The sequence below is a fragment of the Sitophilus oryzae genome, unplaced genomic scaffold (genome assembly GCF_002938485.1).
Source record: "Sitophilus oryzae breed Bouriz unplaced genomic scaffold, Soryzae_2.0 scaffold_1536_pilon_pilon, whole genome shotgun sequence".
Lineage (NCBI taxonomy): Eukaryota > Metazoa > Arthropoda > Insecta > Coleoptera > Curculionidae > Sitophilus > Sitophilus oryzae.
The window spans coordinates 2,230,148-2,244,239 of record NW_022146210.1 but is presented as its reverse complement, the minus strand read 5'-3'; the positions used below and the strand labels follow the sequence as shown (position 1 = coordinate 2,244,239).

General features: G+C 32.2%; 1 protein-coding gene across 1 annotated transcript; it reads right to left on the bottom strand.

Annotated features, from left to right (window-relative positions):
* Nucleotides 1–1,197: 1,197 nt before the first annotated feature.
* On the bottom strand, nt 1,198–12,642 carry LOC115878892 (endoglucanase-like). The gene is made up of 4 exons (XM_030895501.1): nt 12,491–12,642; nt 11,514–11,708; nt 6,797–7,024; nt 1,198–1,492 (listed from the first exon to the last, which is right to left on the bottom strand). Exons 1-4 carry the CDS (start codon nt 12,528–12,530, stop codon nt 1,257–1,259), a joined length of 699 nt encoding a protein of 232 aa, XP_030751361.1. The 5' UTR covers nt 12,531–12,642; the 3' UTR covers nt 1,198–1,256.
* Between the last annotated feature and the right edge of the window lie 1,450 nt (nt 12,643–14,092).

Genomic DNA, 14,092 nt, shown 5'->3' with positions numbered 1-14,092 from the left:
TTATAGAGAGAGAATTATTAGCAGCAATACTTAAATCAATGAAAATTATTTAACAAACTGTTTAGGCCCATTGAATAGAAAAACCCAAAAATGAGCTGAATAGTAATTTTATACTCAAATATCAAACGCGAGATAAATAGTTCTATATAGCCAATAGCCACTAATACAATATTTTGCAAGTCCTGTTTGACTTTCCTTCAAAATTTTAAATTTACACGAAATTCAATAGCGCCAGTACAGTGGTACTTTTCGGTTACTGTTTATGATTTTTTGTTTACTTTATAATTCGCACTAAAAACGTAACGTATTTTACGAAAACGTAAACTTTCCGCAAAATGTTCTATAAATCTGAATGGAAAACATCGTGTCAGTACTTGAATTAAGTTTCGTTTTGGTTAGGTTTGATAAGCTAATCATAAATGATAAAATCATAAAAAAATTGAATACACTTGTCAAAAATAGTTGCTGATGCTGTGTCACTATTCCTAACATGGTCGTTCATGTACAGCAGCGACGAACATATTTTTTTAATATTTCTCTAGCCAAATCAACCCAACCCATATGCAGGTCTCTGGTAAATCTGTCGGAACTTTTTTAATACTAAAATATGTTGCACTTATAGCAACTTTTTCCTTCAAAATTTCATTTGAATCGCTCAAAGCACTTTTAAGAAAATTATAATAAATCTAAAAACAAATGAAAGCTTTAACGCCCTATAGCTACAAAACAAATTAGAATCAGAACCTATGCTGATATAAAAAATAAATCATATTTTTACATAGTGAATCTCTCGACGAGAGAGGGCACATGTTCTGGAAAACCCTGTATATATTACGCGTACCAAACCAATTAATTATTGTGAAATTGGTTTCGAGTTTTTCGGTTTAGTTGTTTTAGTGGTATGTTTGTAATTTCGTTAATTAATAAATACATCAGCTATTTTATTTTTATTAGCGATATATATATATATATATATATATATATATATATATATATATATATATATATATATATATATATATATATATATATATATATATATATATATATATATATATATATATATATATATATATATATATATATATATATATATATATATATATTATTTTTTAATTGTTTTTAATAATTACTATAAAGCGTATTTACTCAGCATATAGTATAATTATATTTATTTTTGGATAACAAAAAACTTAATTTGCTTTAAATATTTTATTACTTCAAAATAGAAACTTGTTTCATTACATTTAAACTATCTAAGCACATCCGGTAATACTGGTCAATTCTGAAGGACAAACAACTTGTTGGAAATTTACATTGGGATTGTCGGCATTTTGGAACCAGTTGAAACGGAAATGACATCCAGGCTGTAAAACTTCCGGTAATTCGCTGCATTCAGAATCTGAGGTAATTCCTCCATATTGAGAACCCCAACCATTTGCGGGACAGTTCCACTGACTGGAACAACCGGTTGTGAAATATCCAACACCACCTATAAATACAAGTGAGGATTAAAAACTATGAAATTATTTTAATGATTAAATGGATATAATTTACCGATATATTTTAGTTATATGTTTTTATACGCAAAATTGGGGTAGTCTTTTAAATATATTAGATAGAAAACAAATTTCTTGCAGTAGAGGTATATAATAAAATTATATAAGGATTCTTGCCACTTAACTGCTAATATAGAAATTTAATTCTACGCTGTGTTTGTCATAATAAGGATCAACCTGCTCTCACTACCGATTTCGGAACCCTACTCCATCGTCAGGTGAGCTTGGGAGATCCACAAAATGACAACCACAGCACAGAGATAGTTAATTCCGACTTGTCGGAAAGTATCGGTTAGATATTAAGTCCCGAACGGGAGATAGCGGCCTGCGTGCAATGGTAATACTTTCGTACCACCGAGGCGCAACTAGCGATAGTAAAAGGATGGTAAAAGGCTTTTACCGGCGGTACGAAAGTACTACCATTGCACGCAGGCCGCTATCTCCCGTTCGGGACTTAATATCTAACCGATACTTTCCGACAAGTCGGAATTAACTATCTCTGCGCTGTAGTTGTCATTTTGTGGATCTCTCAAGCTCACCTGATGATGGAGTAGGGCTCCAAAATCGGTAGTGAGAGCAGGTTGATCCGCATTATGACAAACACAGCGTAGAATTAAATTTCTATATTAGCAATTAAGTGGCAAGAATCCTTATATAATTTTATTATATACCTCTACTGCAAGAAATTTGTTTTCTATTTTATAATTTGGCTTGCCTGAAAAAAAGCCTTTACCATCCTTTTACTATCGATAGTTGCGCCTCGGTGGTACGAAAGTACTACCATTGCACGCAGGCCGCTATCTCCCGTTCGGGACTTAATATCTAACCGATACTTTCCGACAAGCCGGAATTAACTATCTCTGCGCTGTGGTTGTCATTTTGTGGATCTCCCAATCACCTGATGATGGAGTAGGGCTCCGAAACCGGTAGTGAGAGCAGGTTGATCCGCATTATGACAAACACAGCGTAGAATTAAATTTCTATATTAGCAGTTAAGTGGCAAGAATCCATATATAATTTTATTATTTAAATATATTATTATATCGGAATATTGTAGGTATACCTCCAGTTAATGTCTTATTCCTCTGGAATAATTTATGATCTCTTTCTTAATACCGTATGATCGAATATAAACGGCGTCAGCGATGACTATGAAATTGATTGATGGTATTTCCCATATAATTTTACATATAAAATGACAGCGATCTTCATTTCATAGTCTTCATTGACGCCGTTTTTATTTGATCATACTATATATGATGATGATCATATTTCTATTTAACTTAAAATTGGATATTGTTTCTTTGCATTTAGAGGTCAAGTTATTTTTGCATAATAATACCAACAAATAAACTAAAATTTCCATTATATTTTACAAAATATTTGTTTGGTTAGTCATTTGTATCCCACCTAAAATATACTGCAGTTTACCTAACTTTTTATCAACAATAATTACATTTCAGACACATATTTTTTATCGATCGAATAAAAAAAGTATTGAAACGCTTCTTCTTTCACAAAAACAGGCTAAATCTGAAAACGATGTCTTAGTTCTGTTTCACATCATTGCTGTCATTATGTGTCATATTGGAGTAAGTACCATGAGTTTAAATAAACAATTTCACAAGGGACGCCTATGCTCCGTCCGGATGATTTCGTCCGACGGCCATCCGTCGAATACTCGCGCGCGTACGGGCGTTCTGCATCTGTTTAAATACGCTAATTGACATACAGGCGGACCATCCGTTGCGGACGAAGTGCTGCGTTGCAATTTATTTCGATAAGCGTCTTTGCAGCTGTAAAACCAATGAGTACCTTTAAAATTGAAACAGAATTATTCATATACGCTGTGGAACATCGAATAAGAAATAGGTATATGGCATGTCTCCTGCGACGAATATAAAAACCGAGATATTAAAAATAAATCATATTATGGAGACGTTGCAGCAGCTACGCAATACCGGATTTTGATAATTTTAATCGGAAAAAATAGTGTAAAGCTGGTAGACAAAAAGCATTCCCTACTTTTCTTTATTAATAATTTATTAAATATGCAAAATATTTTGCTTAAAAATGTTTTTATTAATTTCCCTTAAAATTTAAGCAAAACAAGCAGGGCCGCTGAATTCTTCGTAGAATTATTAGCAATGGCCACAACGGTTTGCCTGTTATGCAAATACATGTCTACCCGAGACCGTCCGCGAGTTTGAGCAAGTAGGTACCATGAGTTTATATTATGAACATTTTCACATGGAGCACTTGCCTCGACGGAGCGTCCGCGCGCGTACCTTCTATCTGTTTAAATACGCAATTTAATGGTGCATTTAGACTTGAGCACGCAAGCTCTGATCCTCCGCGAATGCTCAAGTGTAAACGGCTGTGCGCGCACGCTCACTCTGAATCTGTCTGTGTGCGAGCAGCCGCGAACGTGAACCGTCTGGTGTCGGTTTTTGGTCCGTGCTCAAAGGGATTTTATATGTGCGCGAACGCTCAGTTTGTACCGGCAATTTGTTTTGTCTGCGTTCGTACGTGCGTGTATGATTTTTCTTTCGTTTTCTCTATTACAATTATGGAGTGGATCAATGAATCTTCGTTATTATTAATTGAAGAATATGAAAAGTTGGCTATATTATGGGATGTTAAACATTCTTTGTATTATTAAAAAATCAAAAAAAAAAAACGAATGGCAAGATCTTGTAAATAAAATTAATATTGAATATGTCGATGTTAATGAAATTGCTATTCTAAAATTTGTATATTTTGTTCGTAATTTTTGGTGTTATTAAATTTTGTAAATATTCAAAGTCGGGTCTGGTTATTCTTGTAAAGTTTTTGAAGTGATCATAGCCCTCCTCAGACACTAAGTTGATGCAGTAAATTACATCGATTTCAAAAAATTCGGGTTTGCCACCAGCTACGATGTTTTCGATTTTTCTCCTTTATAATAATTAAGCTGTGCATAACAATTACTGCAACCTCGATTATTTTTTGGTCGTCCATTATTTTCGCCAACACAACTCTGCTGTGCGCGCACAAATGGATCACTTCATTCGTCGAAAAATAAGTTTTTAATTTGAACGGAGCCGAGAGCGCGAACAAATGCCGTGCGCGCACACTCAGCTCGTGCGTGCTCAAGTCTAGACGCACCATAACATACACGCGGACCATCCGCGGCAGACGAAGTGCTGCGTTGCAATTTATTTCGATGAGCGTCTTTGCAGCTGAAAATCCAATGAGTATCTTAAAATTGAAACAGAATTATTGATATACGCTGTGGAAAATCAAAAAATATATAGGATGTCTCTTGACGAATATAAAATGCAAGATCTTAAAATTGAAATATATGGATATGTTGCAGCTGCTATAGTATCGGATTTTGATAATAATGAATACATTTTATAATTTTTTAAATTAACATTATTATTCTTTTTTGAATTTGTATGTTTTATTGTCACTAATAAGCGTTAAAAAGTTGTTTTTATAGAGTTCACGTTTAACGGCCATTAAAACTAAAAATGCTTGTGCCAAAAAATTCGTGAAAAATGGTGCAAAATTTGGAAAAATAGAGAAAATTTGAATTTGATAATGTAGTTAAAAATAGATTAGAATTTTTTCTTTGATTGAATGGCACAAGACAATGTGAATCCAATAATATTTTTTAATGCACTAATTATTTTATTTTACTCTCCTGTACTAAATGAATCAAAATGTTTAATTTTTATACTATTTCTTTCCTTTGATTCAATGACATATAGAAAAAAAATATATCTCAAAGTAACTTTATAGACTTTCTAAATGGGCTAATCAGGCTAATGTCAAAAAGGAAGATAATATGTTGGTAGAAATTTTTCTTTTATACAAAAAATATATGTAATATTATTGTATATATAATATTATTGTATATATAATATTATTGTGTATATATAATATTATTGTATGGGTAAAAGTTATTATAAGTGCAACATATTTTAATACTATAAAAGTGTTGACATATTCGCCAGAATATGCACGTCCCTGGTCACGTGCCTATGGATTATCACAGGAATATTTTCTAAGAAAAATATGTGCGCCACTGATTGTCTTTCTTCTTGGTAAACAAGTTGCCGTTTGATGGCGATTAAAAATTGTATCTTGATATTTTGTCGATTGAAAGCTTGAAGAGATTGAAGATTGTGTTCTCCTTGATGCAATTTTATTAATTTGCCTTAATCCAAGTCTAATAGCAACCAGTTAAATAGCAATAAAATATTTTAATGTCATTAACTGAACAAAGTGTTAAATAAGTACTAAGTGATTCCTGATCAAAAAATATGAAAAAAAGTTCCTATAAATATGGGTGCGTAAACGCATAGCTTTAAAGTTACAGAATATTATAACTTTTAAACAGAATATTATCTTTATAATAGTTAATAGGTTTTAGTAATACTAACTAACTAAAAAATAGGTCTTTTGTTACATATCATAGGTTTTTCTCTTCTTCGTCGAATTATTAAAGCAATGGCAATAACGGCTTGCCTGTTCTGTAAATACATGTCTACCCGCGACGGATTTAATAGCACATGTAAAAGCAGTCCGAAAACCTTGAAAAAAAAAACGCGGATGGTCCGCTCCATGTAAAACAGCACTTAGTCTCTCTATAGTAAATATATTTGCCAAGTCATAAAATGCTATCTGTTTACAATTTACAAAATGAACAAATGAGAAAAATGTTTACTTAACTGTACACTAGTGCAAAACTGGAAATTAAAAAATAAAAGTACATCCAGACTTAGGCGCGTTCTGTTCGGATCGGGGACAGGTCCAGACAAAGCGATTTCCGGTCTGCGTGTTCGATTCGTTTTGTCCGTTCGGGCTAAAATGCTCAAGTCTGAACGCACCTTAAGGGTATAGGAATTTCTTGATAGTTTATTTTTGCTTAAAATACTATTTAGATCGATGTGATACAAAAAACATTGAGAGTTGTTACCGATCAATTTTTAGAATTATTAATAACTGCATATCATATTGAAATTTAAATGTGCATTTCCAAGTAACACAATCTTGTGAGAATTCGTGAATTATTATTTTGTCGAATGGGTTTGAAATCACTAATAATAAGCATTTTTTATATGGCACTTGACAATTATGTGGTTAAATAACCGCGTTAGCCATAATTATTTTTTTATATTTATCAGTCAATTTAAATCCAAAGTTATCCATATGCCGTAAAGCGTGGACTTCTGAAAATGTCGACCTACCTCCAGGAAGTTGAATATCAAAATGGTTGCTGCCTAAATCTGCTCCTGTATTTGTTACTTGAACGACCAATGTCTTTTCGGTAATAGTACTCAAAAATGATAACTGCACACATATACAACATTGGCTGTTGTCAGCACCTCCGGTAAATGATGCAGCAGCAAAACCAAAAGCAAAGGTACTGTTTACAACCCATGGTTGTTGATTATTGCATGTATATGATGATCCATCTATAATATTAAACCATAATGTTTTATAATATACAAATTGCGATATAATGACCATAATGTTTACTACAAAATGTAGGCAAATACAAATTATTTATCATAAATCAAAAGAGAAGAAAATTGTTTTCTTCAGAGACTTGTGTTAAAATACGCTGAAAGTATGTGAATAAAAACACTCGTACTATTTCCTAAGTATTAGTTCTATTTACTCATTTAGCAGATGTCGAGTATCAAAAGATATTTTGAATTTGTAATGTTCTTGTATAAGAAAACTAGTTACCAATTAATTTTTTATACTTTAAACAAGTACAGTATGAAAAAAAATCAGATTTGGCTTAGAAACGACCGACGATTTGTGACATACACCATATAATTTTACATATCAATTTATGGTCGACCATCATAATCAATCATTTTTTATATATGTATGGCATGTTCTATACAGGGTGCTACAAGTTCGAGGTGCGAGCATTGGTATCTCGGTAACCGTAATATATACGAACATAGCTAAATTGGGGCAAAGTTGCCCTTTAGGATGTTCAGCAAGATGCAATCAAAAAAGTTTTAAAAATTTCAAGGATTCCTAAGTTTTATGGAAAAAAAAATTGAAAATCAATTATATTTTTTCCTGTCGTTACTTTTTAAAAGATAAAAAAACTGATTGTACAGGGTGTCCCATTTTGGTTGAAATCATACGGTATCTCCGTTATTAGTGAAGATAGAAGGGTGCGGTTTGCACAAACCTGTCTCACTTTTTTGTCAAACGGAAGATGCCGTAAACAAAATTTTCATAGCCTTCTTCGTTTCCGAGCTACAGGGTCTTTTTGAAAATTTTGCAATTTGGGACACCTCCTGTATCTCTGTTATTGTTAAAGCTATCGAGAAGGTGAAAACTGTTTATTGTAGAACTTTTTACGTAGAATACAGTGGCGTAGTCTGTTTTTCTACCAAAAAAATATTTTTGAAAATATGAACTAAAGTTATGTTTTTTTAAATGGAACACCCTGTATATTTATAAATCATATGATCTGTCTTGCCATAAGCTTCTCAAAAATATATATCACTCTATATTTATTTTCACTATTTACTGCAATATTTAAAAGTTTTTATTAAAAGATCATATTTATTAGTAGGCCATGATTGATAATAAAAGAAACTAAAGAATTATTAAAAGTATACTGCTATCTGTCTCTTGTTTTATTTTGGGAGCCGCTAATAAATTCTTTATATATTAGGGAAACTTAACTCTCTACCGCTATTTGTAAATCTTGGAATACGTGTATACGTAAGAATAATCTATCGTATCGGAAATTTTAGATATTCCTTTAGCTAATTTACGTGAAATATACTTTCAGCAAGATGGGGAACATTCCCCCTCATAACTATGGAAATATTAGAATACTGTTAAATTATTATTTTTCAAATCAATGAATTGGAACCAATGAACGCATATTGATAGCCTCCTCGATTCCCGGATTTCGCCGTTCTCGATTTCTGATTTTGGGGATTTTTGAAATACGAAATATATCGTGGGCACTACAACAATGTCGAACACCTGAAAAATGCTTTAATAATTCAAGATTTAGATATTTGCAAACCCATCCCGTTATAAAAAAAAGAAAAATATATTCACAGTTTCAGTGGTAACAGTTATTTCAAAAGTAAAATATATCAATCCCAAATAAATTTTAATATGTGTATGACTATTTAGTAAATACCATTTTGATTTTTGTTATTTATCACGGCCTACTAATAAGAAAATTATATATTTTAAATATTGCAGTAAATAGTGAAAATAAATATAGAGTAATATATTTTGAGAAGCTCGTAGCAAGACAGATCATATGATTTATAAATATACAGGATGTTCCATTTGAAAAACATAACTTTAGTTCATATTTTCAAAATATTTTTTTGGTAGAAAAACAGACTACGCCACTGTATTCTACGTAAAAAGTTCTACAATAAGCAGTTTTCGCCTTCTCGATACCTTTAACAATAACAGAGATACAGGGGTGTCCCAAATTGCAAAATTTTTGAAAAGACCCTGTAGCTCAGAAATGAAGAGGGCTATGAAAATTTTGTATGCAGCATCTTCCGTTTGACGAAAAAGTGGGACAGGTTTGTGCAAACCGCACCCTTCTATCTTCACTAATAACGGAGATACCCTATGATTTCAACCAAAATGGGACACACTGTACATTCTCATAGCCACTTTATTCGAGCTATATGATGGTATTTTTAGATTTTCAAATTAGCTGATAGTTTCTGAGATACTAAAGCGAACTTAATTTTTTTAAATACGGAAATGCATGTTTTATTTCAGGTTTTGAAAGAGCTCGGTCTTCTGAGTACATGAGTACAATGGTATGCCACGCTTGATACTTTTTTTTGTTTTGGACATTTGAACTCAATTTATTTAAACTATTCATCGATACAATATTGATAACCTTTCAAACTTAACAATGACGTGGGGTAAAACATTGAATACGGAAAATCATATACGATAAAATAATATTTAAAATAGCCCCCTGTCGCCAAGGGGCGAGAGGCTATTACTTGACGTCATTATTTGCAAAAGTACGTATATATTTCAAAATTTACAATAAAGAGTACAAAATGCATTCGGAAGTATAAGAAGATCTGTTCAAAGAGCTATAAATAAGATTGAACGAAAAATAATTTTTTTGTATTATGGAGGGTGGTAACCCTTTTAAATATGTAGACCATTAGAAACTGGTTTGTGGAAGTTGATTTCTTTATAATAACTACGATTAATATTATACATATTATTAGATCGTATACTGAGATTTAAAGTTCACAATAAAAAAAGATAGAAATAATATTTTTCAATTGCTGACCTTTATATTATTTATTTGAATCTTTCAATTGGCTTCATTTTCCTTCTTCGATGTTAATTAGCGCTGATCAATATTGTAGCTATGAATATGATCAGATTAAATAATTTAAAAAGACAGAGTTGGACTTGAAATTATTTTAAATAATAATTAAATAGTTTTGTTGTTGCCAAGGTATCAAAAACAAAAAAAAACAAGCAAGTGTGCCATATCATTGTACTCAGGAGACCGAGTTCTTTCAAAATCTGAAATAAAAAATGAAGGTCCGTATTTAAAAAGATTAAGATGGCCTCTATATCTCACAAATTATCGGTTAATTTGAAAATCTAAAAATACTACCAGATAGCCCTAATAAAGTGGCTATGAGAAGGTGCAATTAGTATTTTGATTTTCTATAACGACACATCACAACCTTTGTTAACGACAGGAAAAAATAAAATTAATTTTCAAAAAAATTCGTTTTTTCCAAAAAACTCAGCAATCCTTGAAATTTTAAAAACTTTTTTGGTGGCATCTTGGTGAACATCCCGGAGGTTACTTTGTCCCAATTTAATTGGGTACCTCGAATTTGTAGCACACTGTATATTGAATATTTCTAAAACATATTTCTTTATCCTGTAAAACAACATAAGGTTATCTTTATTTAAATATATAGAAACTATATTTTTACTACTATTTGAATTATCAGTTATATGTTTAATAAATTAACATGTCAAAATTTGTAATTAATATCGTTTCCTACTTAGATACAAATCAGATGTTATTTTTACACTTGTAAATATAAATCAGTTGAAAACATTGTTCTCAAGAATGCACTCGTTCTTGATTGTACTTGAGCAAGTACATTTATATAATATCGGGCCGATAATTATGTTGAGAAATGTACTTCTCTTCTCTCAAAAACATTATTTACACCTTGTTAATCTTAATATACACTTCAGTTTGATCTATCTATTTGATTATTTCTATCATATTCTAAAAATAAGATGAATAAATCCGTTTCCTGATTTCCTAGTCATAAATGTATTGCACTATGAAATTTACAGAATCACATATGACTGTATGTTGCTGGTAATGAAATAGTTGATATAAATAATATTTTTAATATATCTTCTTGACCACGCGAAAAAAATTGTTTAAAAATGGTTTCAAAATTTGTTGATTATATGCAAAATTTCTTGATAATATGGCAACATAAGTGCAGATTAAATTTACAAGGAAGAAAATGCAGAAAAGATCAAGTGGTTCTAAAAATTTAAGCAAAAAATAATTTTATTTTGGAAATTCTCACAGTAAAATATTTAAAGTTTTTTGAAAAATTTGAAAAAGACTAAAAAGAAAATATGTTTCTTTTATCCAGATCTGCCAGCCCTGAAAATATTTGCACTTATTTAAGACTCTGTATAATAAAATATACCAAGAAGCTATCTTTCCAAATAATATCTTGTTAATATAGGAAACAGTTATAATCAATACCTAGTTATATGTTACCAAGTTTTTCATAATATATCTTAGTATTTTTTATAATATATATAAATAAATTTGCAGTCATAGTCAAAAGTTGAAGAAATCAGGATTAGTTGAGCAAAAGTATACAGGATATCGTGTCTATTTATTAAAAGTAATTTTCTTACCAGAATCACACCCTGATCTTGTGGAAGGGTCAACAGTTGTCACTCCATCGGCAGCACACGATGCCACTGGCGATGCAGTTTCCACATTTTCTTTCCATGCACAAGATGGTTTGCAACAATCCCAATATCTAGTGGTCGTCCCTGATCCACTCACTCCTCCCACGACTTGTTGTAAATGAATATCTCTTGCTTGTACTAAAAAGCAAAAAAAAATGTTAATCCTGTATAAATTGAATACCTGTTGTTAGGTAAAAATTAAAAAATACATATAATTAACTTCTGCAATATGTCGACAATTGGTAGATTTCAGTTTTAGTTTTATCATTATTTAGGTATAATATATAGTTATGTTGCTTGTTTTGCTACACAAACACATCACAAACGCGCACCATACCGTCAAGAGTTTCCGCTATGACCTAAAAAATAAGTAACCAATAATCTAGCAAAAGAACACGATTTAAGTGCCGAGCATCCGCAAGTTATTGAGTTTACATAGAGTTATGCAGGTTGTACTTTGAGTAACTGCATTCTGAAATTGAGACACTTGTCTTGTTCTGACTTTTGACATATTGTAAGTGATTACAGATCAACTGTTAGTCAACCTCTATCAAACTTCCATCTTTTCAGATAACGGATCTAGTATTGATCAAATGTTCCATCTAGTCGAAATTCGATGAGAGGGTAATAATTATTCTAAAGCCAGACGATTTTGGGTTAGTCTGTTTCTTAAGACAAATAAATTTGACAGACGATTACCAACAGAACGCGAGGGGTGGGTGTCAGTTTACGTGATTGGAAGAAACGTTTTTCCTTTTTGCAGCAAAAAAGTACTGTATTAATAACAAAATTATTTTTTATTTTTAAAGTATTTATCTCGATTTTTATCCAAATATATCAGTTTAAAATCATGCAAATTGAACTAAACAAAACTTTAATAAAAATATGAAATATTATTTATTAAAAAATATTTTACTTACCAACTGTAGCAGCAGCTAAAAATAAGCATAAAAGTTTCATTTTAAAAATATATGATCAAGTCACACCAGATCGACAAATAAATATTAATCAATATTGTTATATTATATATAAATATATAAATACAATCAGTTCAATATAAATACTAAAATCTTATCTTAAAACTAACTTTTTAAAACGCTACTTAAATTAAATGCTTATCGCATTGTTATCTAGAATTAAAAGAAAAACAATCTTTAAAATAAAAATATTTTTAAGTTTTTGCTCGGTTCCGTGTGGGCAAAAAGGATAATTTATTTATAACAATTTATTTTATACTAATTAAAAAAACAAGATACACTTAAAAACTATCAAACTTATTTATCTAACGAAATTTATTTTGAATTTATTTAGCGCGGCAAGATACGCGTCGGCCGTAACTCGTCGTAATCGTCTGTACTCTTACTTACTCGGCCTCGGTATTTTTTACCTGTTAACAAGTTAAACAGTCTTGTATTTTCTCCGCCATTTCAGTGTTTTCTATTCCACGCTCTTCTATTCCTCAAGACGCTTCCAACCTCTGTATCCTGTCGGCGTAGTTCTCCGACACGCTCAAACTTTTCATTGAACGTCGCGGATATTCCTCTGGACATTTGCAAATCGGGACACACCGTGAGCGAGCGAATTTTCAGGAGGTACGGAAAAAAGGTCCCGTTGTTCTTCTTTGGTCGCACCATAACGAGCCGCTGTTATTATACCAACATTCTCACTGTTCTTATATCGGGTCATAAAGTCGTCAAAGAACATCTCCGAATCAGGGGGATCAAAGCTGCAGGTTCTCACGGTCCAAGCACGATCTTCTATTTTGCCTTGGCTCAAACGATTGAAATGGACTATCCTCGGTTTTCTTTTTGGCAATTTTCTGATTCGGTATACGACGTTATTAATCCTATCCATAACTTCCCACGATGATTATAGATTCGGAGATAATCCACGACGTCTCTGCAGATTGTATAGCCACATTAAATTTCCTGGTTTATATCCTCCATATTCAGCTTGAATGTCGTAGTGCTCCTTCATCCGATCACTAGCGCTTTGAATATTTAGGCGGGCTTGCTGATTGATCCCGATAGTCTGTGGATATAATCTTCTCCAGCGACATCGTCTCCCGGTCGGCAACCAAACTTCAGATCACAGGGTAGGCGGACTTCCCATCCCATAACTATGTTGGCTGGAGTTTACCCTGTGGATTATTGGACGGATAAATGGTAGGCCAACAGGAACAGGTGAAGAAATATTGGTTGTCCCAACCTCTTTAATGGTCAGAGACTGCTTTGGCCAGATAACGGTTGATGGTTCTGTTCATGCGTTAAACCATCCCATCGGATTGTAGATGTAGGGCAGTCGTCCTGGTCTTGCGGATGTCAAGGGCTTCGCAAACGCCTTGGAACAGATTGGACTAGAAGGTTCTTCCCTGATCTGAATGAACCTCCATGAGAATACCAAACCTTCAGATCCATTCTTTAACAAGGACATCACCAATGGCGGATACTTCTTGATTTGGCAACTCGTAGGCCTCAGCCTATTTACTGCATTATGGCATCGGAAACGTCACATTTCTTGCA

Bases quoted from the DNA above. Each gene is read 5' to 3' on its own strand.
- LOC115878892 (XM_030895501.1), bottom strand. From the start codon at position 12,530: ATGAAACTTTTATGCTTATTTTTAGCTGCTGCTACAGTTG. The intron at 11,709-12,490 runs GTAAGTAAAATA...TTTGCTTTTTAG, and splicing joins TTTAGCTGCTGCTACAGTTG to TACAAGCAAGAGATATTCAT. The intron at 7,025-11,513 runs GTAAGAAAATTA...TTAATATTATAG, and splicing joins AAGATCAGGGTGTGATTCTG to ATGGATCATCATATACATGC.